The sequence below is a fragment of the Chiloscyllium plagiosum genome, unplaced genomic scaffold, assembly GCF_037043375.1.
Source record: "Chiloscyllium plagiosum isolate Xiang-an unplaced genomic scaffold, Cpla_swu_hap1 HiC_scaffold_1, whole genome shotgun sequence".
NCBI classification, from domain to species: domain Eukaryota; kingdom Metazoa; phylum Chordata; class Chondrichthyes; order Orectolobiformes; family Hemiscylliidae; genus Chiloscyllium; species Chiloscyllium plagiosum.
The window spans coordinates 134,381,407-134,408,944 of NW_028270139.1; the positions used below are offsets into that span (position 1 = coordinate 134,381,407).

General features: G+C 41.4%; 1 protein-coding gene across 1 annotated transcript in view; it reads left to right on the forward strand.

Moving 5' to 3' along the window:
• Window positions 1-27,538, forward strand: part of loxhd1a (lipoxygenase homology PLAT domains 1a) — a 224,162-nt gene that overhangs the window by 130,869 nt on the left and 65,755 nt on the right. The window contains exons 18-24 of the mRNA XM_088000471.1: window positions 1,683-1,818; window positions 4,091-4,245; window positions 4,670-4,830; window positions 4,992-5,068; window positions 8,249-8,445; window positions 10,762-10,954; window positions 27,293-27,453. Coding sequence (XP_087856597.1) covers window positions 1,683-1,818; window positions 4,091-4,245; window positions 4,670-4,830; window positions 4,992-5,068; window positions 8,249-8,445; window positions 10,762-10,954; window positions 27,293-27,453 — 1,080 coding nt within the window. The remainder of the gene's footprint in view (window positions 1-1,682; window positions 1,819-4,090; window positions 4,246-4,669; window positions 4,831-4,991; window positions 5,069-8,248; window positions 8,446-10,761; window positions 10,955-27,292; window positions 27,454-27,538) is intronic.

A 27,538-nucleotide genomic window follows, 5' to 3' on the forward strand; every position in this document is an offset into this window, starting at 1 on the left:
ACACTACACACACACACACACACAATCCAAGGATAAAACTCAGCTCCCCTCGGAGAAATTAATGTGCATCAGATAACAGAAACTACATTTTATTGTTTGCAATATCTAATCTTGTTATCATCAAACTCAACCCTATGTAATCTCTCCTCTCCAATATCATTTCCTCTTCCCTGTAAAGACCTGCACCTGCAATATCCACTTCTCCCCACACCACCCCATCGTGTCTACTTTTCCCCTGCAATGTCTATTCTTCCCCCTCCTGATATCCACTTTTCATCTGTGATATCCTCTCACATTTGTAGTAATGTATACTTTCTTCCCCTTCACTGCAATGTCCTTTTTTATAAGTGAGACCCCTAACCTCAATAACTGCTACGTGATTAGGTCAAGAGATATCATTGTGGAGAATTCTCAATTTTGATTATAATATAATGACATTTACAAAACAGAAATAGGAACCGACGAACAATAAGTAAATATCTTAACATTTTCTGAAATACCATTTGCGCTATCTGCTTGGGGGCAATTTCTTTGCATGCTTTCGCATACAATTTAGCATCTGTTTTGGTTCCTGTCTCCTTGAGCTGTGGTATAGTTGGTAGCACTGTTGCGCTAGAATCAGAAAATTGTAGATTTTAATCCCACTCCTGGGACTTGAGCATGCAATCCAGGCTGATATTTCAGCACAATATGAAAGGTCTGTTTTTTTTTTGAATGAGGCATTAAGCTGAGGTCCTACCTGAGAGGGCAGGCAGATTAAAAAGATCCATGACATTCAGCTGAAGATCAAAATAGAATGAATTGTGAGATCATCCACAGTTGAACAGCCTCCACTTCTCAGTCTATGGACATATGTGGACCAAAACTTCTGGCTCTATAGAACTATACCCTACACAAATTTAGCACTTTTGCAAAAAGCAGGAAGAGCTTGCATTTATATGAACCATGTCCCATCCTCAGGATAGGAAATGTGTTGCTGGAAAAGCGCAGCAGGTCAGGCAGCATCTAGGGAAGAGGAAAATCGACGTTTCGGGCATTAGCCCTTCTTCAGGATAGCCAATGAGTAGCTTTTTAAAGTGTTGTGTTAACAAATACAGCAGCCACATTCCGCACAAGATGATTCCATGAGCAACAAATGAGATGATTAACTGGAAGTGTGATTTTAGCTTTGATGATTGAACTCTTTTTATGTGAACTACGGAATCTATATAGTCTCTTCCAATTCTCATCTTTCCATCAGTCCCACAATGTTTGAGGGATTTTTATTTAATGAAAATACATTAGATCTTGCGTTTCAGATTTTTATTATCGTTCAGTCCTTGCTCTTTATGAGCCTCAGTGTGTGTTTTGTTCCTTCCAGAAGAAGGTACACTGATATTGTGGTTTAGGAATGAACAGAAGACTCTCCACTTTCTTCCTTTTGCTAACTTAGTCAAATGATCAGATGGAATTTCCCTTGACATTAGAACACAGAGCCTTGTTAGAATAACTCTGTGGCTTAGATTTTAACAACAAAATAATTTTTGTTAACAACCTGAAAGACAGACTGACCATATGCCAGGTATAATGTGTCTCTTTAGTTGAAGTGGGGATTGCAAATTCGGGAAATTATACTACTCAAGTTACTGGCTTCAATAGCCAACCTCTGGCCTGATGTGTACATGTGCTCTGATTTACTGCAGGTGACTTTAATGAAATCACTGACAAAGGAGAAATATAACTTCAAATGTGGCCGATGGTTGGACATCAATGAGGATGACAATGAGATTATACGGGAGTTGCCTGCTGAGGGGGACTGTGTTGATGAAGTCCAACCTTGTGAGTGAATGCACAATCAGTCAAATGGGAGAATAAAGCTGGCTGTATTCAGACTGATCTCTGAGGGACTTTTGTTAATTTGCTGTGCTTTTTAATGTATTTTCTTGCCCATTTCCCTAATATTTGAACTCACAAATCCACAGATGTAAGTACAGGGAGAAGGACTCTGCATACTCTTGCCATCAAGATGCCACTCCAAACCCTTGGTTAACATACAGTCTTCGTATTACAGAAGTGTAAATACTTATATAGTAGTTCCCCCGTATCCACAATCTACCGCGGAAGCCCGAAACCACGGATAATAGCAAACTCATTCATTTAAATGGGAAATTTACCTCCCCTGCAGTCCCCTGGCTCCTAGTTCTGGAATGTTCCATGTAATATCTTTGGGCCACGGTAAACTGTGGGTAACTGAAACCGTGGATACCAACTCCACGGATACAGCGGTCGCCTTGTACTGCTAAACGCTGCCAAAGTTTACGCATCCATACATGCTCATGCACGCATACACAAAAATGCACACACCCGCAAATTCATGCACACCTGCAAATGCATGCACACAAATGTATGCACATAAAAATACACACACACAAATGTGCACACATGCAAATGCACACAAGCGAGCATGTTCATATAAATGTGCATAGACACAAATTTGCAGGCATACAAACATACATGCACACACAAACATACCTAAGCAAAGACACATGCATGCACAAGCAAATACACGGGTTTTCCTGGTCGGTTTCGTCTCCCAACCAGCAACTAAATTACTTCCCATCCACTCACTGTTCAATGATCTCAACAGCAGTCTACAGCAAAGCATGTCATTATCAGCGGTCAAAACCTTTTTAGAAATAATCTTCAGTGTCCACAACTCACCTTTTAATGATGTCTTGTAATCTTCCCATTCTAGGTATTTTCACTAAGCTTGAAATTAATCAAGTTTTCCATAACCCTTCAAGATGTAAGCCCTCCACAAACTATTAAATATGAAGCATCCTTATAAAAACACATGTCTCTGGCAACACTGTCCTTGAGCATTTATGCACAGTCTCCCCACCCTTCAGTCGGAAAGGCATCTGCTTTCATTCATCATCTTAATACTCCCCATATTCTAACATTTCAAAGCCCACTGTTATGGAATTTATGAATAGTTGGATTTGTGATGGGACACAGCTGGAACATCAGAAGAAATGCAGTGGGTAAACTTGACTACGGCAGTTTGTGTTAGCCAGAAGCTATGAAGAGAGATTGGTTCAACTGCACCTGTGTTCACTAGAATTTTGAAGGATGATGTGGATCTGATTGAAATGTATTAAATTCTAGCATCTGGACAGACCAGATGCAGGGATGATGTTTTCCCTGGTTGGGTAGTCTAGAACCAAGGGGTGTAATGTCAGGAAACATTCAGGACTGAGATGAGGAAATATTTCTTAACTCATGGATTAGTGAACCTAGCAAATTCTATAGCACAGAAGGCTGTGGAATCGAAGGCAATTAATATATTCAGGAAAGGGTTTTTAAAAAAGATTTTAAAGGCATCAAGGGATATAAAAAGAAAGTGGGAAAATAGAGGATGAGCCATGATCATGTTAAATAGCAGAGCAAGATCGAAGGGCCAAATGACCTATTTCTGGTCTTAGTTTCTATTGTTTCAACCACCGCTCAATGCGAATCAGGAGAGCATTCTAATCAGCAGCTGAATCAAGACATCACTGTTCTCACTTGCTTCTGCAAAATGCTGGTAGAACCACTTGTAAATGTGAGAATAGTGAGAGCTTTTTATGATTTTAAAATAATATTCTTTCAGTTTCCCATCCCAAGAGGTGTTTATTTTCCCAGTATGATGTGTGTGATTTCCAGTCTGAGGTAGAGGGATAAACTTGAGTTAGGACAACTGTTAGGTACTATGCAATATCAAGGGTATTGTGGCTCAGGCAAGACAGTGAAGCTGGGTATTCATTTACTCCAAACTTAGTGAGCATTCTTCAAAGGCTGCTGGCCTACTCTTGTTCCTGTTTCTTATGTTCCCAAGTGTCTTCAGTTGCACATACCATCATTTCTTGAATTCACAATCCAGACTGAGTGCTGGCCTTGGAATCTCACTATGGACAAGAAAGCACAAATTTATACTTTAAAGCTGAATCCAGAAGCTCTCTCGGCCATTGAGACTTTGACAGCAAACCCTGCAAAGTAGAACCATAAACTGAAAACCAGGATAGATGCAATATCAACCGTGGTCATGATGTTTTCTGTGTGTTCCATGCAGTGGTGAAGTACCGGGTTATTATCTACACTGGCAAAGTGGGTGGCAGTGGCACAGATGCCAATGTCTTCATTTGCCTGATCGGCCTGCAGGGAGACACAGGGGAGCGGGTGCTTTATGACAGCAAGAATAACGTCAACAAATTTGAGAAGGGCAACGTGAGTACAATATTTGCATTCTTAACAGCAAATCACTGTATCTTTCTGTCCACACTCTGATTTACCCATACGTAGTCTTTCTATATTCTGATATACCCAGTCTGTCTCTTCCCCGATATACCCTGTCTGTCTCTTCCCCGATATACCCAGTCTGTCTATACCCCAATTTACCCAATCTCTCTGTACCGTGATATAATCAAAATGTCTATATCCTGATACACCCAATCTGTTTATAACCCAAATTACCTATCTGTCTACTCCTGATTTACCCAGTCTGCTTGTGCCCTAATTTGCCTTTCTGCTTATTCCCTTATTTACCCAACTCTGTCCATTAGATGAATTATCCTGTCTCAATATTTGTACCCCGAGTTAGTCTGTCTAAGTGTAAATCCCATCAACTTCTTGCTGTATTTCCTACTTTCAGGCGGATGAGTTTATTATTGAGGCAGTAAGTCTGAAGAAAGTGATGAGGGTGAGAATAGGACATGATGGGAGAGGTGGAAGTTGTGGCTGGTACCTTGACAAGGTTGTCATCAAAGTGGAAGGAGCTCCAGAGGCGCAGGCTGTGGAATTCCCGTGTTACAGGTTATGAATTTTAACTTCTGATAAACTCCACCTTAAAGGAGAACATTCCCATATGTGTTGTCTGTGCACACTGTATGTTTCTACATGGGATAGCAAGAGAAAAAAATTATGAGGGAAAGTGAAGTAGAACAAGAAACCATTACTACTGTATTTATCACCAGGTGGCTGGATAAAGGTGAGGATGATGGCCAAATTGTTCGAGAGCTGGTTCCCCTTGGAGATGCTCAGATGCTTAAAAGTAAGTAAAGATTTTTCTAAACTTGGTAAATCTGAGTCAAACACTGTTCTTTATATTTGGCTGTACTTTTAAATTTAACAGAGAATTTTCACTTTATAGGAACAATGCCACAGTTTAATTAGGTGTACCAACACTGAAGTGTATCTATTTAAGGATAGGAAGGGGGTATTATCCCATTTGGAAAATTGCCTTTACGGCAGGTTGTTCTATCTTAGCCGGTACAGAGTGGATGCAGTAAAAGCACAGAGAAACTAATCCAAAATCACGTTCTCTTGATCTACATGATACCTTTGTAAAGTAAGAGACTTTGCCTCTCTACTGTTTCTGTTTTTTTTAACCATCTTCCATGTAGTCCCAGTACAAGGCCTCAGCCCACACACGTCGGAGAACTGTCTGTCACCAGGACCGGGAAGCTGTAAATTATACAGGGGTGGGGCAATATTCAGTAACCAGGCAGCTACCTATTAATATGGGTAGACAGCTTCCCCACTTCCCTCAACACTACCTGTCCCTCCACCTATCTTTGTGTCATTTGCAAACTTATGAATAATGCTCTTAGTTCCTTCGTCCAGATCCATAATGTATAACGCACATAGTTATCACAGCACAGACCCCTGCAGAACTTGACTAATCTCAGCTGCTATCCTCAAAACAAAATCCCTTTATCCATACTCTCAGCTTCTGCCAATCAGCCAATCCTCTCTCCATGCCAATGTATTGTCCCCACCACCAACCTCCTGTGTGGCATGTTATCAAAGGTGTATTGGAAATTCAGATAGACCATGTCCATTGGCTGTCCTTTGTCTAACTTGCTCGTTACCTCGTCAAAGAATTCTAACAGATTTGGCAGGCATGACGTCCCCATGACGAGACTGTGCTGACTCACCTCTATTTTGTCGTGCACTTCCAAGTAATCCATAATCTCATCCTTAATAATGGACTCTAAAATCTTAACAATGACCAAGGTCAGGCTACATGGCCTATGATTTCCTGTATTTTCCCTCCCTCCCTTCCTTCTTAAATGGGTTATAGGAGATTGTGACTGTAAAGAGAGACATCATGTCAGAGATACAGTGGCCACTTTGAAAATTAAGCACAGACCACAGCATTTAGCAGGCATTCCAGCATTCTGTGTGGACACTGAAGAGGGTTATGGCAGGCCCCACAGTAGTTTTTTAGCTTCTTTGATTACACAAACCCTTAAAACAAGTGGTGGTATGCAGAGGTCCTGGTTAATGCAAGAAAATTAATCTTAAATTGGATACAGGAAACAGTTGAACTAACGACCCAGCTGGTACCACTCGCATACCAAAATCAAGTTTTGAAGGCTAAGAAAGAAAATATTATAGAAAATATCACAAGTGTCTTGTACATAAGACAGCCAGTGTTCATATGCAATTAACACAATATATCACTTCATATCAATATGATACCATGATGGGGAAGAACATCCTTTTTCCATCAAATGTTCCATAAATTATTATCTGAGAAAAAAATATGCTGCTATAATCATCATAGAATTTCTACAGTGTGGAAGCACGCCATTTGGCCCATCAAGTCCACACCAACTCTCCGAAGAACATTCCACCCTGACCCACCAACCTATCCTGTCCATGTAACCCTACATTTCCCATGGTCAATCCACCTAACCTGCACATCTTTGAACCATGGAGGAAACCAGAGCACCGGAGGAAACCCACACAGACACAGGGAGAACACGCAAACTCCACACTGACAATTGCCCAAACCTTGGTCCCTGGTGCTGTGAGGCAGCAGTGCTAACCACTGAGCCACCCTGGCACCCATCAATGAGTGATAACCGTACAATTGTAATGGCAACTCATGAATGAAAGAAGAATTCTTCATTTGTTCACATAGAGTCATAGAGTAAGCTGATTGTAGGAAACCAAGCTGTCGTAAATGACAGTTCAAATACAGAATGCTCATAATCCTTTGAAGGAGGAATTTAAAATCAATAACAAATGGCAGAAAGCCCTTAAGCGCTCTATCTCTGGCCATCCTAACTGCATACCAGCACTTGTTTTAAGGGTTTGTGTAATCAAAGAAGCTAAAAAACATTAAGTCTAGGAGAGAGGTGCTGTCTTCTGAACATCGGTGGCTGTTAGCTGTTTGATCAAGTCTGTTGGCTGCAGTATTGAGCAAAAGCATCCAGATGTTGGTCTAGAGATTGATATTGTTGTTGATGGTGTTGCCTCCTATCTTCTGTCAAAGTTATTGAGACATTCTCACCTGAAGAGGATCAGTATCACACTGAGTATCTACCCCAACCTTAAAGTGCACCACAGATGAGAGGGAGAGGGAGAGTTTGTTTGTCGATCCCTCTTTCACTGGTTGTGATAGTGTGAATGCTGGAGGGTTGCCTCTTCAATCTCTTTTTCCTTAATTGGTCTTCATTGCTGTACAATCCAGAAACCAGTGGAGAAGCTGCCATTCCGCTCCAACCCTGCAATCACCTTCCAAGATAATGATAAGCGAGTACACATCTCCCACGGGTCTTTTAAGGGAGCTGATAATACTATCGGAGATTAATACCTCAGCTGAAGTAAATGTCTTGTGGAGTGGGAAAAGTGGGAGGAATGTTTAAAAACGGGTAATAAAGTAACTCCAGAAGAGAGCTGTGAAGTAAAGGGTTAGTCAGCAACCTCTCGCTCCCCATGCACTGTATGTCTTATTCCCTCACCTCATTACTTACCCACACTCTCCTTGTGTTTCTCCCCTGCATTCAATGCTAATGTGCTTGCTTGTGGATATTTTGGGCCAGACTTGTATTTTGAGCATGCCATGTACTTCAGGTTTTGGGAGTAGACAGTCATGGTTATGAAGAGAATATGGGATCAGAAATTCAGCTCATAATCAAAAAGGACAGCAATTCTGTGAATGGTCTGAGTCACCTTCAGAATGTGTTCAGGACGAGACAACAAATTATGCGTCAGGGGTCAGGTTTTCTGCTATTCAACTATGCTGGTTGTTGATTTTCAATTGCATAAATGTATCAAGTTCAAGAGGTAATGAATAGCGTAATCTAAATCTTTACAGCATTTTTGGACATGCTAAAGTCATGTAAGGTGTTATATAAATGCAAATACTGCTTTATTTTTCTCTCGAACCTGCGCAGCTGTGATCTTTTATTAAACATTGTTCCTCATGTGCATCTCTCAGATATCCGTTACCATGTTACAGTGAAGACAGGCAATGTGTCTGGAGCTAGCAGTGATTCAAAAGTTTTCATCAAACTGTATGGAGAGAAGGGAGATACCAGCAAGCATTCCCTAGCCATCTCCGACAATGACCTGGGAAATTACTTTGAACAAGGCCGTGTGGATGTTTTCATTATTGACACAATGGACATTGGAAAAGTAAGTACATGTTGGTGTACATTGTGGATCATGCCTCTGAGCTATTATCTAAGTTGCTGACTAATTGCATTATTGTCTTAAGAATTTATCCATTGAATGGCAATATAAGTCCAAAATCACTATCATTATTTAGCAGAGTACATAGTTTAGAATTACACAACATAAACCATATTAGTGAATGAGCAGTCAATGACTTACATCAATTTTTTTTTGCCTGCTGTTTTAATGCAAACACTAACCCATTTATTTTGTGACATTCCCACTAATCCTAACCACTGACTTGTCTGAATTATTCATTGTGTGACCCATATCATTTGCACACTCATTGTTAAAGATTATTTCTGGTGAATTGAGTATCATTGAAAATTGCTGGGAATACCGCAAAGCACAACAGTGAAAGACTCAGTGAAGGAGGTTTAGGTGTGAGGTTGTGCATGTGCCTTAAATAAGCAGCAACTTAATGTTTCAGAACTTATAACAAGGTACTAAATGGTGCAGTGGGATGGTGCATTCACTTCATTGCTAGTTCTTAGTTTTGAATCCAGCAATTCACTAGTGGGGTGATAGTCATTTCTCTACTGGAGAGGACCACAATGCAAAACTGATTTATTTTGGATCTACAGTAATTGTTGCTGAATTAGAAGGTACTTGGCATGGGAAATCGAAGTATCAGACTACCTCCCATTTACAGCAAGTTATGCAAACAATTGTAAGACTCGTTGTGAATTGAGAAAATAATCTATGAACTCAACAGATTTTGTGTCACTAGTATTAGGACAGGATGCATATTGCTTCAGGGAGGTAGTACATAGTGGAGGTGTAATAATGGAGAAATACTTTGCTTGATTATATTTTTAAGAATCAGAAAGTATTTGTGTTGAAACTTTCCCTTTTTAGATTACATTGCTGGATATAAACTATGATAAGGAAGAACATTAATGGACAATATAGCCTTACTGAATTATTGAATTTTTCATAGAGGTGACAAAGGTGATCAAGGTAGAGTAGTGGATGTTGTTTACATAGAGTTTAGTAAGGTTTTGACAAGGTGCCTCATGGTAGGCTCATCCAGAGGATTAAGATGCACAAGATCCACAGTGACTTGGCCGCGTGGATTCAGAATTGGCTTTCCATTGGAAGGCAGAGGGTCATGGTGGAAGGATGTTTTTCTGGCTGGAGATTTGTGACGAGTGGTATTCCACAGGGATCCGTACCGGGACCTCTGCTTTGGCGATATATATAAATGACTTGGATGAAAATGTAGAAAGGTGGGTTAGTAAGTTTGCAGATAATACAAAGATCGGTGGAGTTGTGGGTAGTGTAGAAAGTTGTTAAAAGATAAAGCAGGATATAGATCAGTTGCAGATATGGGTGGGAAAATGGCAGATGGAGTTTAATCTGGGTAAATGTGAGGTGCTGCACTTTGGGAAATCAAATGTTAAGGAAAAATATGCAATTAATGGCAGGACTCTGAATAGCTTTGATGTACAGAGGGATCTTGGGAGTTCAAGTTGATAGCTTTCTGAAAGCAGCCACTCAATTAGTTAGGGTGGTAAAGAAGGCATATGGCATGCCTGCATTTATTGATTGGACAATTGAATACAAGAATCAGGATGTCATGTTGCAGCTTTATAGGACTTTGGTTAGGTCACACTTAAAGTATTGCATTCAATTCTCATTGCCAAATTGCAGGAAGGATGTGGAGGCTTTGGACAGAGTACAGAAGAGGTTTACCAGGATGCTGCCTGGATTGGAGGGAATGAGCTATAAGGGGAGGCTAGAAAAACTCAAGTTCTTTTCTTTGGAGTGGTAGAGGATGAGGGGAGACTTGAAGTATATAAAAATTATGAGATGCATAGACATTGATGGCCAGAATCTTTTTCCTGATGTCTAATATTAAGGGGCATGCATTTAGGGTGAGAGGGGGAAAGTTCAAAGGAGATGTGAGGAGCAAGTTCTTATACAGAGAGTGACAGGAGTCTGGAACACGGTGAGAAAGGTGGAGGTTGAAGCAAATACGATAGGAATATTTAGAGGTCTCTTAGATAAGCACATGAATATGCAAGGAATAGAGGGATGTGGACCAAGGGCAGACAGAAGGGATTAGTTTAATTTGGCATCATGCTCGGCATCACGCTATGGGCCCAAGGGCCGGTTCCTGTGCTCTATTGATCTATGTTCTTTGTATTAATTTCATACTTACAAATGATTTTAAATGTGTCTGAAGTTTATTTATACATTTGGAGAGGATTGAATAAGGCTATTGATAATTTATGTCTTTGAAGCGTCTATAACAACTTTTTTTCTTCTGAAAAGCTAAACCGTTTATTGATTGGACATGACAACGTGGGACTGCAAGCTGGTTGGTTCCTGGATAGTGTCCAAGTTAAAGTTCCTGTACATGGGAGAGAGTACATGTTCCCTGCTCATCGATGGCTGTGCAAGGACGAGGCAGATGGCAAGACCGAGATTGAAATATATCCCAGTGAGATCAGAGATATTGAAAAGTGTAAGGATATGAACTATGACAAATGTTTGACAGGTTTCCATGTGAGCTGTATATGCTGTTCTTACTGTTTAGGCATTAATCTATCTGTACTCTCGCTCATACTTATTCTTACTAAGCTCCAAATATGTGGATTCTTTTTTCACTCCTTCATAGAATGTGGCCACGATTGATGAGGCCAGTCTTAATTGCCTGTCTAGATTAGGAGTGAGCCACATTTTTGATTACAATTGAGTGGCTAACTCCAGAGGTGAGTTAAGAGTAAAGACATAGCTATCGGAATGGAGTTGTTTATCGGTACATGGTTAAGGACAACAGACTTTCTTCCTTGAATGACATCATCAACAAGATATTTTCTTCACTTTATCTTCACTGTGTTAAGATCAAAATACATGTCACTGTCTCCTACTCCAACTCAATTCTTTCTCAGAAGATCAAAAATGTGGAACTCCTGACTTTTCCCAATATTCCCCTGATAATCTATAGGTCTTTAAAACCCAAGATCAACAAATCTGAAAATGTGCTCTTTGATTGACTCCAAATTCGGTTCTACACTTTCCTTCTTGGATCATTATCTACACTCCCTGCCTTGTTGTATTTTCTAATAAACCTGTTCAGAGATGTTATTGCACACCCCTGGAGGAGGTGGGATTTAAACCTGGACCTTCTGGCTCAGAGATAGGGACTATTCCCTTAATGCCTTTCAACTGAATCATTTTCAAAGATCACATGAAGCACATGAACTGTCATTTGGTTATTCAAGCTAATCTTTCCATACAGAACAAGATTGATTAATTGGATGGTAGACGCTCTGGTGCATCATATATATTTGGAGTGACTGACACGGAACACCACATTGGTAAAAGTGCAGTTAACATCTGCTGAGCAAGGATGACATAAATTGGTATGCAACACTGATTTCACGCTATCTCACACAACTGACGGCATAATGTGGAGAAGAGACAGAAGACACACATAACATTATAAGCTCAAATAATAAAACAAAGAACTGCAGATGCTGGGGATCTGAAACAAAAATAAAATTGTTGGTGAAACCCAGCGGGTCTGGCATCATCTGTGGAAAGAAAGCAAAGTTAACATTTCAAGACTAGTGACTGTTCATCAGCACTGTCAGCAGCTAGGGAAATCTGGTATTTATGCCGAAGGCAAAGTTTCGTGTGGTGAGATGGGTAGATGAGGCGAGTGGATGGTTGGAAATGAAACCCAGAGAGAAAGAGAGAGAGATATGAAAGGGATAGATAAACAAGGTGATTATGGATTGCAGACCAGGACAAAAGAAAAGCTAAATAAGAGCAAATAGTAGGAGAGAATGGGTGAGCTGTACTGAAAGCAATCCGTATATGTGATAACAGGCCTATGAGGAGAGAATGTGCGAAAAACAACTCATGTCATAACAGGACCAGGTGTGGGAATGGGTAAAAACTATAGGTATAGAAGGATGGAAGCTGGCTGTAAAGTTATTGAACTCAATGTTGACTCCTAGAGGCTACATAGGCCCCAAGCAGAAAATGAGCTGTTGCTCTTCAAGCTTGCTGGAATACTACAGTAGACCTGGGATAGAAATGTTGGTGTTAGATCACATGTGGTGTGTTGAAATAGCAAGCACCTGGAAATTCAACGGTCATTTTTGTGCACAAAGTGTAGGCATTCTGCTAAGTGGTCAGCCGCCTGTGTTTTGTCTCTCCAGTGTAGAGGAGACCACATTGTGAGTAGTGAATACAGCAGACTACATTGACTGAAGTGCAGGTAAATTGCTGCTTCATCGGCAAGGTGTGTCCAGGGCCTTGGATTGTAAGGAAGGAGGATGTAAACGGGAAGCTGTTACACCCTCCATGATTGCATAGAGAGGTGCCGTGGGTTGTAGGGGAATATTGGGAGAGGAAGAGGAGTGGACTAATGTGTCCCAGAGGGGATGGTCCCTGCAGAATGCTAATGAGGGTGGGGAGGAGAATAGTGCCTAGTTATGGCATTCTATTGGAGGTGATGGAAATGGCAGCTTACAATCCTTTGAATGTGACAGCTGGTGAGATGGTAAGTGAGGACCAAGAGGACCCTGTCATTGTTGTGGGAGGGAATGGAAGGGGTGAGGGCAGAAGTGCAAGCAATCCTTGATTCAGGAAAAGGTATACATTTCTGAGACCCCTCTGTGGAAGGTGGCATCATCAGAACAGATGCGATGGAGACAAAAAAACTGGGAGAATGGAATGGAGTCTTTACAGGAACGAGGGTGTGATGATAATAAGCTGTCAGAAGAGGGAGGATGGAGAGAGGGCCGTCCTTAATTTTGGGTGCTATGATGTGTGAGATATCTTATTTTTTATTTACTCATGGGTCATGGGACATTGCGTCGCTGGCTGGTCAGCATTTATTGCCCATCTCTAGTTGTCCTTGAGAAAGTGGTGTTGAGCTGTCTTCTTGCACTTCTTAGTCCGCCTGCTGTGGGTTGACCCACAATGCCATTAAGGAGGGAATTCCAAGCGTTTGACCCAGTGGTGACATACCTCCAAGTGAAGATGGTGAGTGGTCTGGAGGAGATATTGTAGGTGGTGTTCCTAAGTATCTGCTGCGCTTGTCCTTCTAGGCAGAAGTGGTCATGGGTTTGGAAGGTACTGTCTGAGGATCTTGCAGTGCACCTCTGCTATGACTGAGTGTCAGTGGTGGAGGGAGTGGAAACTTATGAATGTGGTGCCAGTCAAGAGGGCTGCTTTGTGCTGGATGGTGTTAAGCTTCTTGAGTATTTTTGGAGCTGCACCCATCCAGCCAAGTGGGGGTTAATAAATCATACTCCTGATTTGGTTCCACTTATAGCCAGCAGCTCATCAAATGCAAGCCCCACTTTTTCTTTAACAACACCTACAGTGTCAGTGTCTGAGCTGGTGATATAAGTATGAAATTGTGTGATGATGCTGGGTCTTCATCATTATTTTGTATTGCGTGGCCAAAACAGCACTTGAGAATCTGAAAGAAAAAAAGACTGAATGGAAAGCTTTTAGTCAAAGGAGGGGGAAGAAGTACAAGGTGCATTCTTATACCATCTGCAGGTCGTAATTCAGAAGAGAGTGTAGTGTGGAGTATGAGAAGAAGGATTCAGTGTGTGGATGGCAATATCTTCAATGGCCAGCGTCAGCACTGGGCACCCGAGGTTAAGACAAGCAGGCATGGCTGAGCTAATCAGTTATCTTTCCCTGGTTTTGTGCTGCCTTATCCCGGAAGAGAGCAGAAGCTGTGTTAATGAGTGTCATATCACTTGCTTGTTGGGTGTAGTAGTCATGATTCAATAGCTGGCAGTGTGTCCAAGCTTTGGGGGTGAGGATTTTGGATTTAGATTAGATTCCCTACAGTGTGGAAACAGGCCCTTCAGCCACCAAGTCCACACCGACCCTCCGAAGAGCAACCCACCCAGACCCATTCCCCTACATTTACCCCTGCACCTAACACTACGCGCAATTTAGCATGACCAAGTCACCTAACCTGAACAACTTTGGACTGTGGGAGGAAACTGGAGCACCTGGAGGAAACCCACGCAGACACGGGGAGAATGTGCAAACTCCACACAGATAGTTGCCCGAGGCAGGAGTTGAACCCGGGTCCCTGGCGCTGTGAGGCAGCAGTGCTAACCACTGAGCCACCGTGCCACCCCAGTGGCAGTAATGTTAAGTGTATGAGACTATAGTAGAGGCTGTGAATCTTTAATATGTGTCCTGAGTGACAGAAAATATTGGTAGTGAGTGATAGGGTATAGTTCTTTGGGCAGTACTGATACAGTTGGTTGCGTATGGCAGTTGTAATTGTATTCCCTGGCCTTGACCCTTGACATGCGTTTCTGTTCGAAGATCAGGCAGACATTTCTGCAGCTATAAACCGGATTCCAGGATGGTATGTTGCGTTTCTGGTGCCCAGACCAAGGATTTCACACAGTGGCTTTGGAACAATCCTCTGGTGGTGGAAACAGCCAGAGGTTGTGTTCTATATTTGCACTAATGAAGTAGGCAGGATGGGGGTTGTGGTCCTGCAGTTAGTAAAGAGAAACACAGAGTGGCTGGGGGCAACTGTTCCCATCTGTAAACTGATCGAGAACCAGAGTTTTGCAAAAGAAGCAAATGTGAGGTGAGAATAAAACTCTTTCACGCAGCAAGTTGTTAAGGTGTGGAGTACATTGTCTGGAGGTGTGGTAAGAGCATGTTGAATTGAAGCATTCAAGAAGATATTTAAATAATAAAACAGTGTGCAGGGTTACAGGGGAAATGCAGGAGATTGACACAAAATTAAAATGCTTAGATAGCCAATGTGCACTTGATGGACCAAATGCTCTCCTCCTGTGCCATAATAATTCTGTGATTCAGTCAGAATTTAAGAGCTAGGTAGAAAATGAGTAAACAGAACCTCAAAAGTAGTAATTTCCAGTTTACTCCCAGTGCTATGCGCAAATCAGTGTAGAAATAGGAGGATAAAACAGATTGAATATGTGGCTGGAAAAATGGCTCGGGGGAATGGATTTAGACTCCAATGTGGCTAGCAGAGACTGTTGGAAAGCTGGACAATTGCACCTGAGCAGGGCTGGGACTGAGTACCTAGTGGAGCATTTTGCTAATGTCCTTAGGGAGTGTTTAATGTATATCATCAGGGGTGTTGGAACTAAGATTAATTATTAGACAGGAATATTAGGGTGCACAGAAAATTCAGAGCGACAGTTAGCACGAGAATACAGAATAGTAAATTAATAAGTGGAATTTGATTCAGGGAGAAATTCAAACTTTGTAAACCAGGGTTACAATGTATTGTTATTACACGAGGTAAGCTGTCCTGCTTAATTTAAAACCAGCAACACAGAAAAGATTTATCCTGTGCAGTAATCTGTAAAAATTCGAGTGGCCAAGAACTATTTAAGGTAAAAATCAACAACTTTATTTGTTAAAGTAGAACATAAAATAATTAACTAACAAATATTTACAAGTCCTTACTCTAAACTATCTTTTACCTTCCCTTCTATAATACTAGTTCAATAAAACTCCTGATTACGAATTACGAAACAAAATGTCTTATCTCAAAACCAGGCAGCTTTTGTTTTTTTTGGCATTTCAGACTTTGTTCCTTCTTCTTGGACATCCTGCTTCACAGGTTACTGATCGATAAAGGTACCTTTTAAGAGAGCTACTTTCTGGGCAGTGTGCAGAGGTCGGTGGCTTGGCAGTTCTCCTCTCAACTATTCAATTTTCCCTGGTCTTATACCCTCAAAGCATCGGATTGTGTCATTGGCTTTTAAGATTGTCAATATACTTAATTCAAACTTGATTGAAGTTTGGTATGTTTCGGGGTATAGTCTAAACTGATTGGCCTAATTTGAAACTGTTTTGTCATTTCCAGGTAACCAGCTAACCAAGTTGTTTGACCAAATGTTACATTATATTTCTTATGGTTAATTTTTTCGAACTCAGCATTAGTTTAACCTGGTTTCTTCTTTGTGTTTCTGAACTGCTGTCTATGTGCTTTTGGTACCAATTCATAAGCACTTAAAATATCCTGTTTAACCTCTTCATAATCTCTTGACACTTCATCTGACAGTGCGGCAAATACCTCACTAGCTTTGCCTACCAGTTTTGTCTGAACTAGCATTGCCCATAAATCCTTGGACCACTCCATCTGCCTAGCCAATTTTTCAAATGAAATAAAGAAGGCTTCAACATCTTTTTCATCAAAATGTAGCAGAGTTTTGACATAACTGTATATATCACTCCCTTCTCTTTTAATCTGCATCCTGTTAACTTGACTTTGATGACTATGTTGCAACTTCTCAAATTCAAATTTCTCTCTTTTTGTCTCTCCCTTTCTTCTCTCTGTTTGCTCAGCTAAGAACCTTCTCTCCCCCCTCTTTCCTCTTTCTCTCTTCTCTCTCCATTCATTTATCTTTTAACTCAATTTTTCTCAAATGTAATTTAAGTTTTTCTACCTCTGCTGCACTTGTCTGTTTCTCTGATACACCTAAGTGTTTGAGTAATTCCTTACAATTTCAGCTTTACTTTTGTCCTTAGTTAAACCCAAATCTAATTTATTTGCTAACACTAAAAATATGGCCTTTTTCTTTCCTTCTAAACTTTCTTGGCAAATGTGAGAATCCCAGAACCTCTTTAGCAATTTTAAAAGCGATTTCTCTCATTTGTAGTTTAATCAACCACAAGTCACCAAAATTAAACAAATTGCCTCACCTACAGTTTATTTAAAGATCTAGGATACTAACCTGCAAGTGTTTAAATCTGCTGGGACTTTTAGTAGCCCCAAATCTATTCAAACCTGTCTAAACCTGTTCAAATCACGGACCTAAGCCCCCAAACTGTTACAACACAGGGTAAACCCTCCTGCTTAATTTAAAATCAGCAACACAGAAAAGATTTATCCCATGCAGTTCTCTGTAAAAATTCAAGTGGCCAAGAACTATTTAAGGTAAAAGTTAATAACTTTATTTCTTAAAGTATAATAGAGAATAATTAACTAACAACTATTCACAAGTTCTTACTTTAAACTATCTATTACCTTCCTTTCTTTAATACTAGTCCGATAAAACTCCTGATTACGATTTACAAAATAAAACATCTTATCTCAAAACCAGGCAGCTTTCGTTCTCCCCTGTATTTTGGTCTTCATTCTTTCTCCTTGGGCATCCTGCTTCACAGATTACTGATCGACAAAGGTACCTTTTAAGAGAGCTACATTCTGGGCAGTGTGCAGATGCTGGTGGCTTGGCAGTTCCTCTCTCATAGCACATAGAACGTTACAGCACAGTACAGACCCTTCGGCCCTTGATGTTGCACTGACCTGTGAAAATAATCTGATACCCATCTAACCTACACCATTCCATTATAATCCATATGCATGTCCCATGCCCATTTAAATGCCCTTAACGTCGGCGAGTTTACTACTGTTGCAGGCAGGCCGTTTCACACCCCTACTACTCTCTGAGTGAAGAAACTACCCCTAATATCTGTCCTAAATCTACCACCCCTCAATTTAAATCTATGTCCCCTTGTGCTAGCCTTCACCATCCAAGGAAAAGGGCTCTCACTTTCCACCCTATCTAACCCTCTGATTATCTTGTATGTCTTGATTAAGTCACCTCTCAACTTCCTTCTCTCCAATGAAAACAGCCTCAGTTCCCTTAGCTTTTCCTCTTAAGACCTTCCTTCCATACCAGGCAGCATCCTAGTAAATCTCCTTTGAACTCTTTCCAAAGCTTCCACATCCTACCTCTCATGCAGTGACCACAACTGCATGCAATACTCCAGGTGCGACCTTACCAGTATCTTGTACAGCTGAAGCATGACCTCTTGGCTCCAAAACTCAATCCCGCTACCAATAAACGCCAACACACCATATGCCTTCTTAACAACCCTATCACCTAGGTGGCAACTTTTAGGGATTAATGCACCAGGACACCGAGATCTCTCTGTTCATTTACACTGCCAAGAATTTTACCATTAGCCCAGTACTCTGCATTCCTGTTACTTCTTTCGAAGTGAACTACCTCACACTTTACCGTATTAAGCTCCATTTGCCACTTCTCAGTCCAGCTTTGCATTCTTATCTATGTCCCTCCTTAACCTACAACATCTTTCGGCACTATCCACAACTCTGCCTACCTTAGTGTCATCTGCAAATTTACTAACCCATCCTTCTACGCTCCACATCCAGATCATTTATAAAAATGGCAAACAGCAGTGGACCCAAAACAAATCCTTGCGGCACACCACTGATAACTGAGTTCCAGGATGAACATTTCTCATCAACCGCCACCCTCTGTCTGCTTCCAGGAGGCCAATTTCTGATCCAAACCGCTCAATCATCTTCAATTCCGAAACTCCTTATTTTGTGGAATAGCCTACCATGTGGAACCTTATCAAATGCCTTACTGAAGTCCACATACATCACATCAACCGCCTTACCTTTATCCACTTTTTTTGTCACCTTCTCAAAGACCTCAATAAGGTTCGTGAGGCATGACCTACCCTTCATAAATCCGTGTTGACTATCCCTAATCAAAAGGTATTCCTTTCCAGATGATTATAAATCCTATCTCTTATAACCTTTTCCAACACCTTACCCACAACCGAAGTAAGGCTCACTGATCTATAATTACCAGGGTTGTCCCGACTCCCCTTCATAAACAAGGGAACAACATTTGCTGTCTTCCACTCTTCTGGCACTACTCCTGTCGACAATGATGACAGAAAGATCAAAGCCAAAGGTTCTGCCATCTCCTCCCTAGCTTCCCAGAGAATCCGAGGATAAATCCCATCCGGCCCAGAAGTCTTAACTATTTCAGATCTTCCAAAATTGCTAAAACCTCCTCTTTGTCAACCTCAATCCCATCTAATCTAGTAGCCTGTATCCCCGTATGCTCATTAACATTGCCCTTTCCCAGTGTGAATACATGAAAAGTACTCATTAAGCGCTTTCCCATGTCCTCAGATTCCACACACAACTTTCCACTCCTATCTTTGATTGGCCCTAATCTTACTGTAGTCATTCTTTTATTCCTGATATTCCAAAAAAAGGCCTTAGGGTTTTCCTTGATCCTATCTGCCAACAATGTCTCATGTCCCTTCCTGGCTTTACTTCGCCCTCTCTTTAGATTTTTTCTGGCTAACGTATAACTCTCTTCCCCTTAACTGAACGTTCATGCCTCATTCTCACATAAGCCGCCTTCTTCCTCTTGAAAGAGCTTCAACTCTTTAGTAAACCATGGCTCCCTCTCTCGACAACTACCTCACTGCCTAATAGGTATATATTTATCAAGGACCCGCAGTAGCTGTTCTTTGAATAAATGTTCAATTCTCAACTGTTCAATATTCCCCGGTCTTATACTCTCAAAGCATCTGATTGTGTTATTGGCTTTTAAGATTGTCAATATACTAAATTCAAACTGGATTGGAGTTTGGTATTTTTCAGGGTATAATTTAAACTGATTGGCCTAATTCAAATATGTTTTGTTGTTTCCAAGCAACCAGCTAATTGAGTTGTTTAACCAAGTGTTACATTATATTTCTTTTCAGAACACTTGGTTCTGTCAGGTAGTTCTGTTGCTCTTAACTCTCTTAAGGATACAGTACACCCACATCTTCATAACAATATATATATATATAAATCCTCAGATTATAGTGGGTGAGATTGATGAGTTACAGGTGCAAATTGTCATGAGCAGTTATGAAACTATGGCTATAACAGAGAAATTGCTTCAGGAAGGTTGGGACTGGGTGATAAATATTTCTGCTTACAAGGTGTTCAGGTAAGATAGGAAAGGAAGAAAATGGGTGGCAATATTGGTTAATGAAAGTAATTGCAGTGCTGTAGAAAGAGTTAGCCCCTAAGAGTTCAAGGACAAAATTGAATTGGTTAGAATTAGGGAACTAAACAAAATGCAGTTTCATTGCTTAGTGTGGTCTATAGGCCACCTATAAGTGGGAAGAACGTAAAGGAATAAATCTACAAGGAAATTATAGAGATGCAAACACTGTTTTCTGATCAAGAGTTTGGAAAGCCTCTTTGCCCCCTTGTAAATACAGGATGTTGCTTCTTCTTATCACCTCCTACACCAAGACTTATTGTGTAGTACTTGACATCCTTGGAGCCCTCTCTCTCTCTCATGCCCATGATAAATTTCACTATTTCTCCAGTCAGGTTAATTTCCTGCATAGCTCCCGCACCAGCTCCAGCCACAGAGCACCTCCCCTTTAGCACCGCAGATTGACTTTAATTAGTACCAACAAGTATGGTTTTGGGATGCACTGCTGATGCATGCGGTTAATGAGTAGCACTGGCTACACACAGCAATCATCCAGGTGACCAGCAGGAAGGTGGTTTGATTTCACTTACTTATTGTCAGGTGTATCTTGTTAGAAAATACTGTGAAAAGTGTTGTTTCGTGTCACCACTCTCCGGCCCCATCTTAAAATACAGAAAAATAGACCAAAACACAGACTATAAAGGCAGAAGAAGTACTGAAAATGTCCAACTTCACAAGTGTGTAAGTTGAATTACATTGAGCTGTTAGGAGTTAACAATCGTGTAATTATAATCCCCTTGCCTGTTTCTGTGGGTTATCCATTAGCAGTGCTGCTCTCTGGCTATCAACACAGCTAGTACCATTTAGAAACCTAGCAGCAGGAGTTGGACATTCAACCCCTCAGTAAGATCATGGCTGATCTGTGGTCTAATTCCATATGCCTGCCTTGGGCCCATATCTCTTGCTTGATAAAAATTGTCTATCTCAGATTTAAATTTAACAATTGAATTACTATGGACTGCTGCTTTAGGAAGAGAGTTCCAAACCTCCATTACATATGTAGAAATGCTTTGTGACATCTCTCCTGAATGATCAGACCATAATTCTTAGACTATGTCCCAGTTCTAAAATCTTTAAACAATGGAAATAGTTTATGTTTATCTACCCAGTTATCTACCTGTTAATATCCTGAAGACCTCAGTTAGATCACACCTTGACCTTCTAAATTCTAGTGAATAAAGGCCAAATTTTTCTAACTCCTCCTCACAATTTAACTCCTGAAATCCAGATATTGTCCTTGTAAATCTGTGTTGAATGTTCTCAAGGACCAACACATCCTTCCTAAGCTGTGGTGCCCAGATTTGCTCAGATCCTTAAACTCCAGCCTTTTAGATATGAAGGCCAGCATTTTATTAGCCTTCTCAACTATTTTCTGCACCTGTTTGTGGCATTTAAAGAGCTATGCACCTCAACCCCCAAATCTTATTGGACATCCACTTTATTGAATTTTATGCCTTCCAAAACGGAATAAGAATCCATCCTTTCTCAGTCCAAAATGGATAACCTCACAGTTGCTTATATTAAAATCCATCTGCCACAGCTTTTCCCATCCACCTAAGCTATCAACACCCTGTTATAATTATTTTGTATAAGTGTTTAGATTAGATTACTTACAGTGTGGAAACAGGCCCTTCGGCCCAACAAGTCCACACCGCCCCGCCGAAGCGCAACCCACCCATACCCCTATATGTACCCCTTACCTAACACTATGGGCAATTTAGCATGGCCAATTCACCTGACCTGCACATCTTTGGACTGTGGGAGGAAACCGGAGCACCCGGAGGAAACCCACGCAGACACGGGGAGAACGTGCAAACTCCACACAGTCAGATGCCTGAGGCGGAATTGAACCCAGGTCTCTGGCGCTGTGAGGCAGCAGTGCTAACCACTGTGCCACCGTGCCGCCCTTGTTTACTGTGGAGAAGGAAATGGCAGATACAGAACGTGGGGGAATAAATAGCAACATCTTGAAAAATGTCCATACTACACAGGAAGTGGTGCTGGATGTCTGAAAACTCGTAAAGGTGGATAAATTTTCCAGTACCTGATCAACATGGCTTAATTATGTCTCACTATCTTGACTGAGTTTTTTGAAGAAATAACAAAGAAGATTGATGAGGGTAAATAAGATATATATGGATTTCAGTAGGGCATTCAACAAGGTTCCTCATAGTAGACTTATTAGCAAGGTTAGATCACGTGGAATTCAGGGATAACTAGACACTTGGATAAAGAACTGGCTCAAAGGTAGGGGACTAAGGGTGGTGGTGGAAGTTTGCTTTTCAGACTGGAGGCCTGTGACCAGCAATGTGCCACAAGGATCGGTGCTAGGTCCACTGCTTTTCATTATTTATATAAATGATTTGGATGTGAACATAGGAAGTGTGTTAGTAAGTTCGCAGATACCACTAAAATTGGAGGTTTTAGTTGACAGCGAATAAAGTTACTTCAAAGTACAGATTGGCCAATGGGCTGAGGAATGGCAGATGGAGTTTAATTTAGATAAATGTGAGGTGCTGCATTTTGGAAAGGCAAATTAGGGAGCAGGACCTATACACTTAATGGCAAGATCCTGGGGAGTGTTGCTGAACAAAAAGGCCTTGAGTGCGGGTTTATAGTTCCTTGGAAGTGGAGTCGCAGTTAGGCAGGATAGTGAAGAAGGTGTTTTGTATGTTTGCTTTTATTGGTCAGTGCATTGAGTATACAAGTTGGAAGGTCATGTTGCAGCTGTACAGGACATTGGTTTGGACACTGTTGGAGCAATGAGTGCAATTCTGGTCTCCCTGCTTTAGGAAGGATGTTGTGAAACTTGAAAGTGTTCAGAAACATTTACAGCAATGTTGTCAGGGTTGGAGTGTTTGAGCGACAGGGAGAGGCTGAATAGGCTGGGGCTATTCCCTGCAGTGTCAGAGGTTGAAGGGTGACCTTCTCGAACTTTGTAAATCATGAGGGGCATGGATAGGATAAATAGGCAAGGTCTTTTCCCTGGGGTGGTGAAGTCCAAAACAAGTGGTCATGGGTTTGAGGTAAGGGGGAAGATATAAAAGGAACCTAAAGGGCAACTTTTTCATGTAGAGGATGGTATGTATATGGAATAAGCTGCCAGAGAAGTGGTGGAGATTGATATTATTACAACAATTAAAATGCATCTGGATGGGTATATGAATAGGAAGGATTTAGAGGGATGTGTGCCAAATGCTGGCAAATGGGATTAAATTTATATCGGATATCTGGTCAGTATGGACAAGTTGGACCAAAGAGTCTGTTTCCGTGCTGTATATCTGTATGACAATGCTGCCTATGATGGCAAAATTTGAATATTTGACTTTTTACACCATTATATAAGTCATTAACGAATCTTGTGAATAATTGAGGCACCAACACAGATCCCCACAAGACACCACTCACCATGTCCTGCCAATTTGAGTCTGTTTCCTGCCACTCAATCAGTTTCCCATCCACATTCCCTCAATTCCATGAACTTCTTTCCTTAGCTAACAGTCCCTTGTGTGGGACTTTTTCAAAAGCTTTCTGTAAATTTGTATAAACACCGTCAGTCATCTTACCTCTGGACACTACTTCAGTCACTTCTTCAAAAAACACCATGAGTTTTGACAGACATGACCTACCCTTCATGAATCCATGCATTTGAACAGTTCTAGAGACCACCTCTCCACTACTTTTTATGAAATGATATTCCAGCCATTGATTGCTCTTTGAATGATGAGGGGCTTATGGACATTAACCTACCTTTAGCTAATTAATACCTTCGGCTTTATAAGACCATAAGACATAGGAGTGGAAGTAAGGCCATTCGGCCCATCGAGTCCACTCCGCCATTCAATCATGGCTGATGCGCATTTCAGCTCCACTTACCAGCGTTCTCCCCGTAGCCCTTAATTCCTCTAGTCAACAAGAATCTATCAATCTTGGCCTTGAAGACATTTAGCGTCCCGGCTTCCACTGCACTCCGTGGCAATGAATTCCACAGGCCCACCACTCTCTGGCTGAAGAAATGTCTCCGCATTTCTGTTCTGAAATGACCCCCTCTAATTCTAAGGCTGTGTCCATGGGTCCTAGTCTCCTCGTTTAACTGAAACAATTTCCTAGCATCCACCTTTTCCAAGCCATGTATTATTTTGTACGTCTCTATTAAGTCTCCCCTTAATCTTCTAAACTCCAACGAATACAATCCCAGTATCCTCAGCCGTTCCTCATATGTTAGACCTGTCATTCCAGGGATCATCCGTGTGAATCTCCGCTGGACACGTTCCAGTGCCAGTATGTCCTTCCTGAGGTGTGGGGACCAAAACTGGACACAGTACTCCAAATGGGGCCTAACCAGAGCTTTATAAAGTCTTAGTAGTACATCTCTGCTTTTATATTCCAACCCTCTTGAGATAAGAGACAACATTGCATTCGCTTTCTTAATCATGGACTCAACCTGCATGTTTACCTTTAGAGAATCCTCGACTAGCACTCCCAGATCCCTTTGTGCTTTGGCTTTATTAATTTTCTCACCATTTAGAAAGTAGTCTATGCTTTTATTCTTTTTGCCAAAGTGCAAGACCTCGCACTTGCTCACGTTAAATTCCATCAGCCATTTCCTGGACCACTCTCCCAACCTGTCTAGATCCTTCTGTAGCCTCCCCACTTCCTCAGAAATACCTGCCTGTCCACCTAACTTCGTATCATCGGCAAACTTCGCTAGAATGCCCCCGGTTCCCTCATCCAAATCATTAATATATAATGCGAACAGCTGTGGCCCCAGCACCGAACCCTGCGGGACACCGCTCGTCACCGGCTGCCATTCTGAAAAAGAACCTTTTATCCCAACTCTCTGCCTTCTGTCAGACAGCCAATCCTCAATCCATCCCAGCAGCTCACCTCGAACACCATGGGCCCTCACCTTGCTCAGCAGCCTCCCGTGTGGCACCTTATCAAAGGCCTTTTGAAAGTCTAGATAGACCACATCCACTGGGTTTCCCTGGTCTATCCTACTTGTTCCCTCTTCAAAAAATTCCAACAGGTTTGTCAGGCATGACCTCCCTTTACTAAATCCATGTTGACTTGTTCTAATCAGACTCTGCTCTTCCAAGAATTTAGAAACCTCATCCTTAATGATGGATTCTAGAATTTTACCAACAACCAAGGTTAAGCTGATTGGCCTATAATTTTCCATCTTTTGCCTTGATCCTTTCTTGAACAAGGGGGTTACAACAGCCATCTTCCAATCATCTGGGACCTTTCCTGACTCCAGTGACTCTTGAAAGATCTCAACCAATGCCTCTGCTATTTCCTCAGCCACCTCTCTCAGAACTCTCAGGTGTATCCCATCGGGGCCAGGAGATTTATCAATTTTAAGACTTTTTAACTTTTCTAGCACTATCTCTTTCGTAATGGCAACCATACTCAACTCAGCCCCGTGACACCCTTTAATTTTTGGGATATTACTCATGCCTTCCATTGTGAAGACTGACGCAAAGTACTTGTTAAGTTCTCCTGCTATTTCCTTATCTCCCATCACTAGGCTTCCTGCATCAGTTTGAAGTGGCCCAATGTCTACTTTTGCCTGTCGTTTGTTTCTTATGTACTGAAAGAAACTTTTACTAATATTTCTAATATTACTGGCTAGCCTACCTTCATATTTGATCCTCTCCTTTCTTATTACACTCTTTGTTATCCTCTGTTTGCTTTTGTATCCTTCCCAATCTTCTGATTTCCCACTGTTCTTAGCCACTTTATAGGATCTCTCTTTTTCTTTAATACATTTCCTGACTTCCTTTGTCAGCCAAGGTTGTCTAATCCCTCCCCGGTTAATCTTTCTTTTCTTGGGAATGAACCTCTGTACAGTTTCCTCAATTATACCTACAAACTCCTGCCATTTTTGCTCTACTGTCTTCCCGGTTAGCCTCTGCTTCCAGTCTATTTTAGTCAGTTCCTCTCTCTCATGCCCTCATAATTACCTTTATTCAACTGTAACACCATTACATCCGATTTTGCCTTCTCCCTTTCAAACTCCAGACTGAACTCTATCATATTATGGTCGCTACTTCCTAAGGGTTCCCTTACTTTAAGATCTTTTATAGAGTCTGGTTCATTGCAAAGCACTAGGTCCAGAATAGCCTGCTCTCTTGTGGGCTCCATGACAAGCTGTTCCACCTACTGCTATGTTTTACCTACATAATTTAGTTTGACATAATGCTCCAGGTTAAACTTTTCTATTCCATTTTGAAGTCGATATCCATATGAGGGTCTTCTATCATTCAGCCTCTGTAAGGCTGGTGAGTCTTCTAATCTTTCCTCAAACGCCAATCAGCTGGAAGTAGGAATCAGCCACATTGCTTTGCTCTTCCTCGGCTTCCCATCTTTAGAAGAATCCTTTTGACTTTACTGATTCTAAAGCACAGCTGCAACAACTGATGGTACTTTGGCCTCTGGATAGAAAATGTTTTATGTACTTGCTTTTTTGTGGAACTCTAGTGGTGTTACCTTGTTGCCTGAACAAAAGAGGTCTATGCGCTGTCTCACCTTACCTGATGCCTGCCAATTTTTGACCATTTCCTTCCAACGTGCAAAGCTACCTGATGGTAAATTTCTGATCCTTTAGGTGGAGTGGGAATACACTGTCAAAGGGAATGTGAAAATATTATGAGCCCGCAGCATTCCAACTCTAGTTTTCAAAACATCGATGGCAGATGGTAAGAGCAGGAGCATCTCTTGGTCAGTGTACTAGCTGCAACCCAACAACTTCATCCTATGAAAAGACTCAATCCACACATTCCTGCCATGAGCAAATGACATCCACTTTCTGAGGGACAGCAACACACACACATTACCACATAATCCCAGTCCACTTGACCTTCCAGTGCAGCTTACTGCAGGAGCAGTGAATTTACCCTCAGTTAGGCACTTTGCCATTGGCTATCTAGTTGTGCACCTACATCTTTGTGTATCTCACTTCCATTTCCTGTGTCTTTGACCAGTGATCAATTACGAAGTAGCAGTACGCACAGGAGACGTCACTGGAGCTGGCACTGATGCCAAAGTCTTCATCCAGATATATGGAGAGGTTGGAAAGACAGAAGTAGTCCGCCTTCGAAGTCGGTCAGACAATTTTGTGCGAGGAGCGACAGAGATGTTTAAGGTAGGCTTGGATGAAGATTAATTGAAGGAGGGGCAGTGGAGACAACAGCATTTGAAAGCTAAAGGGAGATTGAGATGGGTGATCA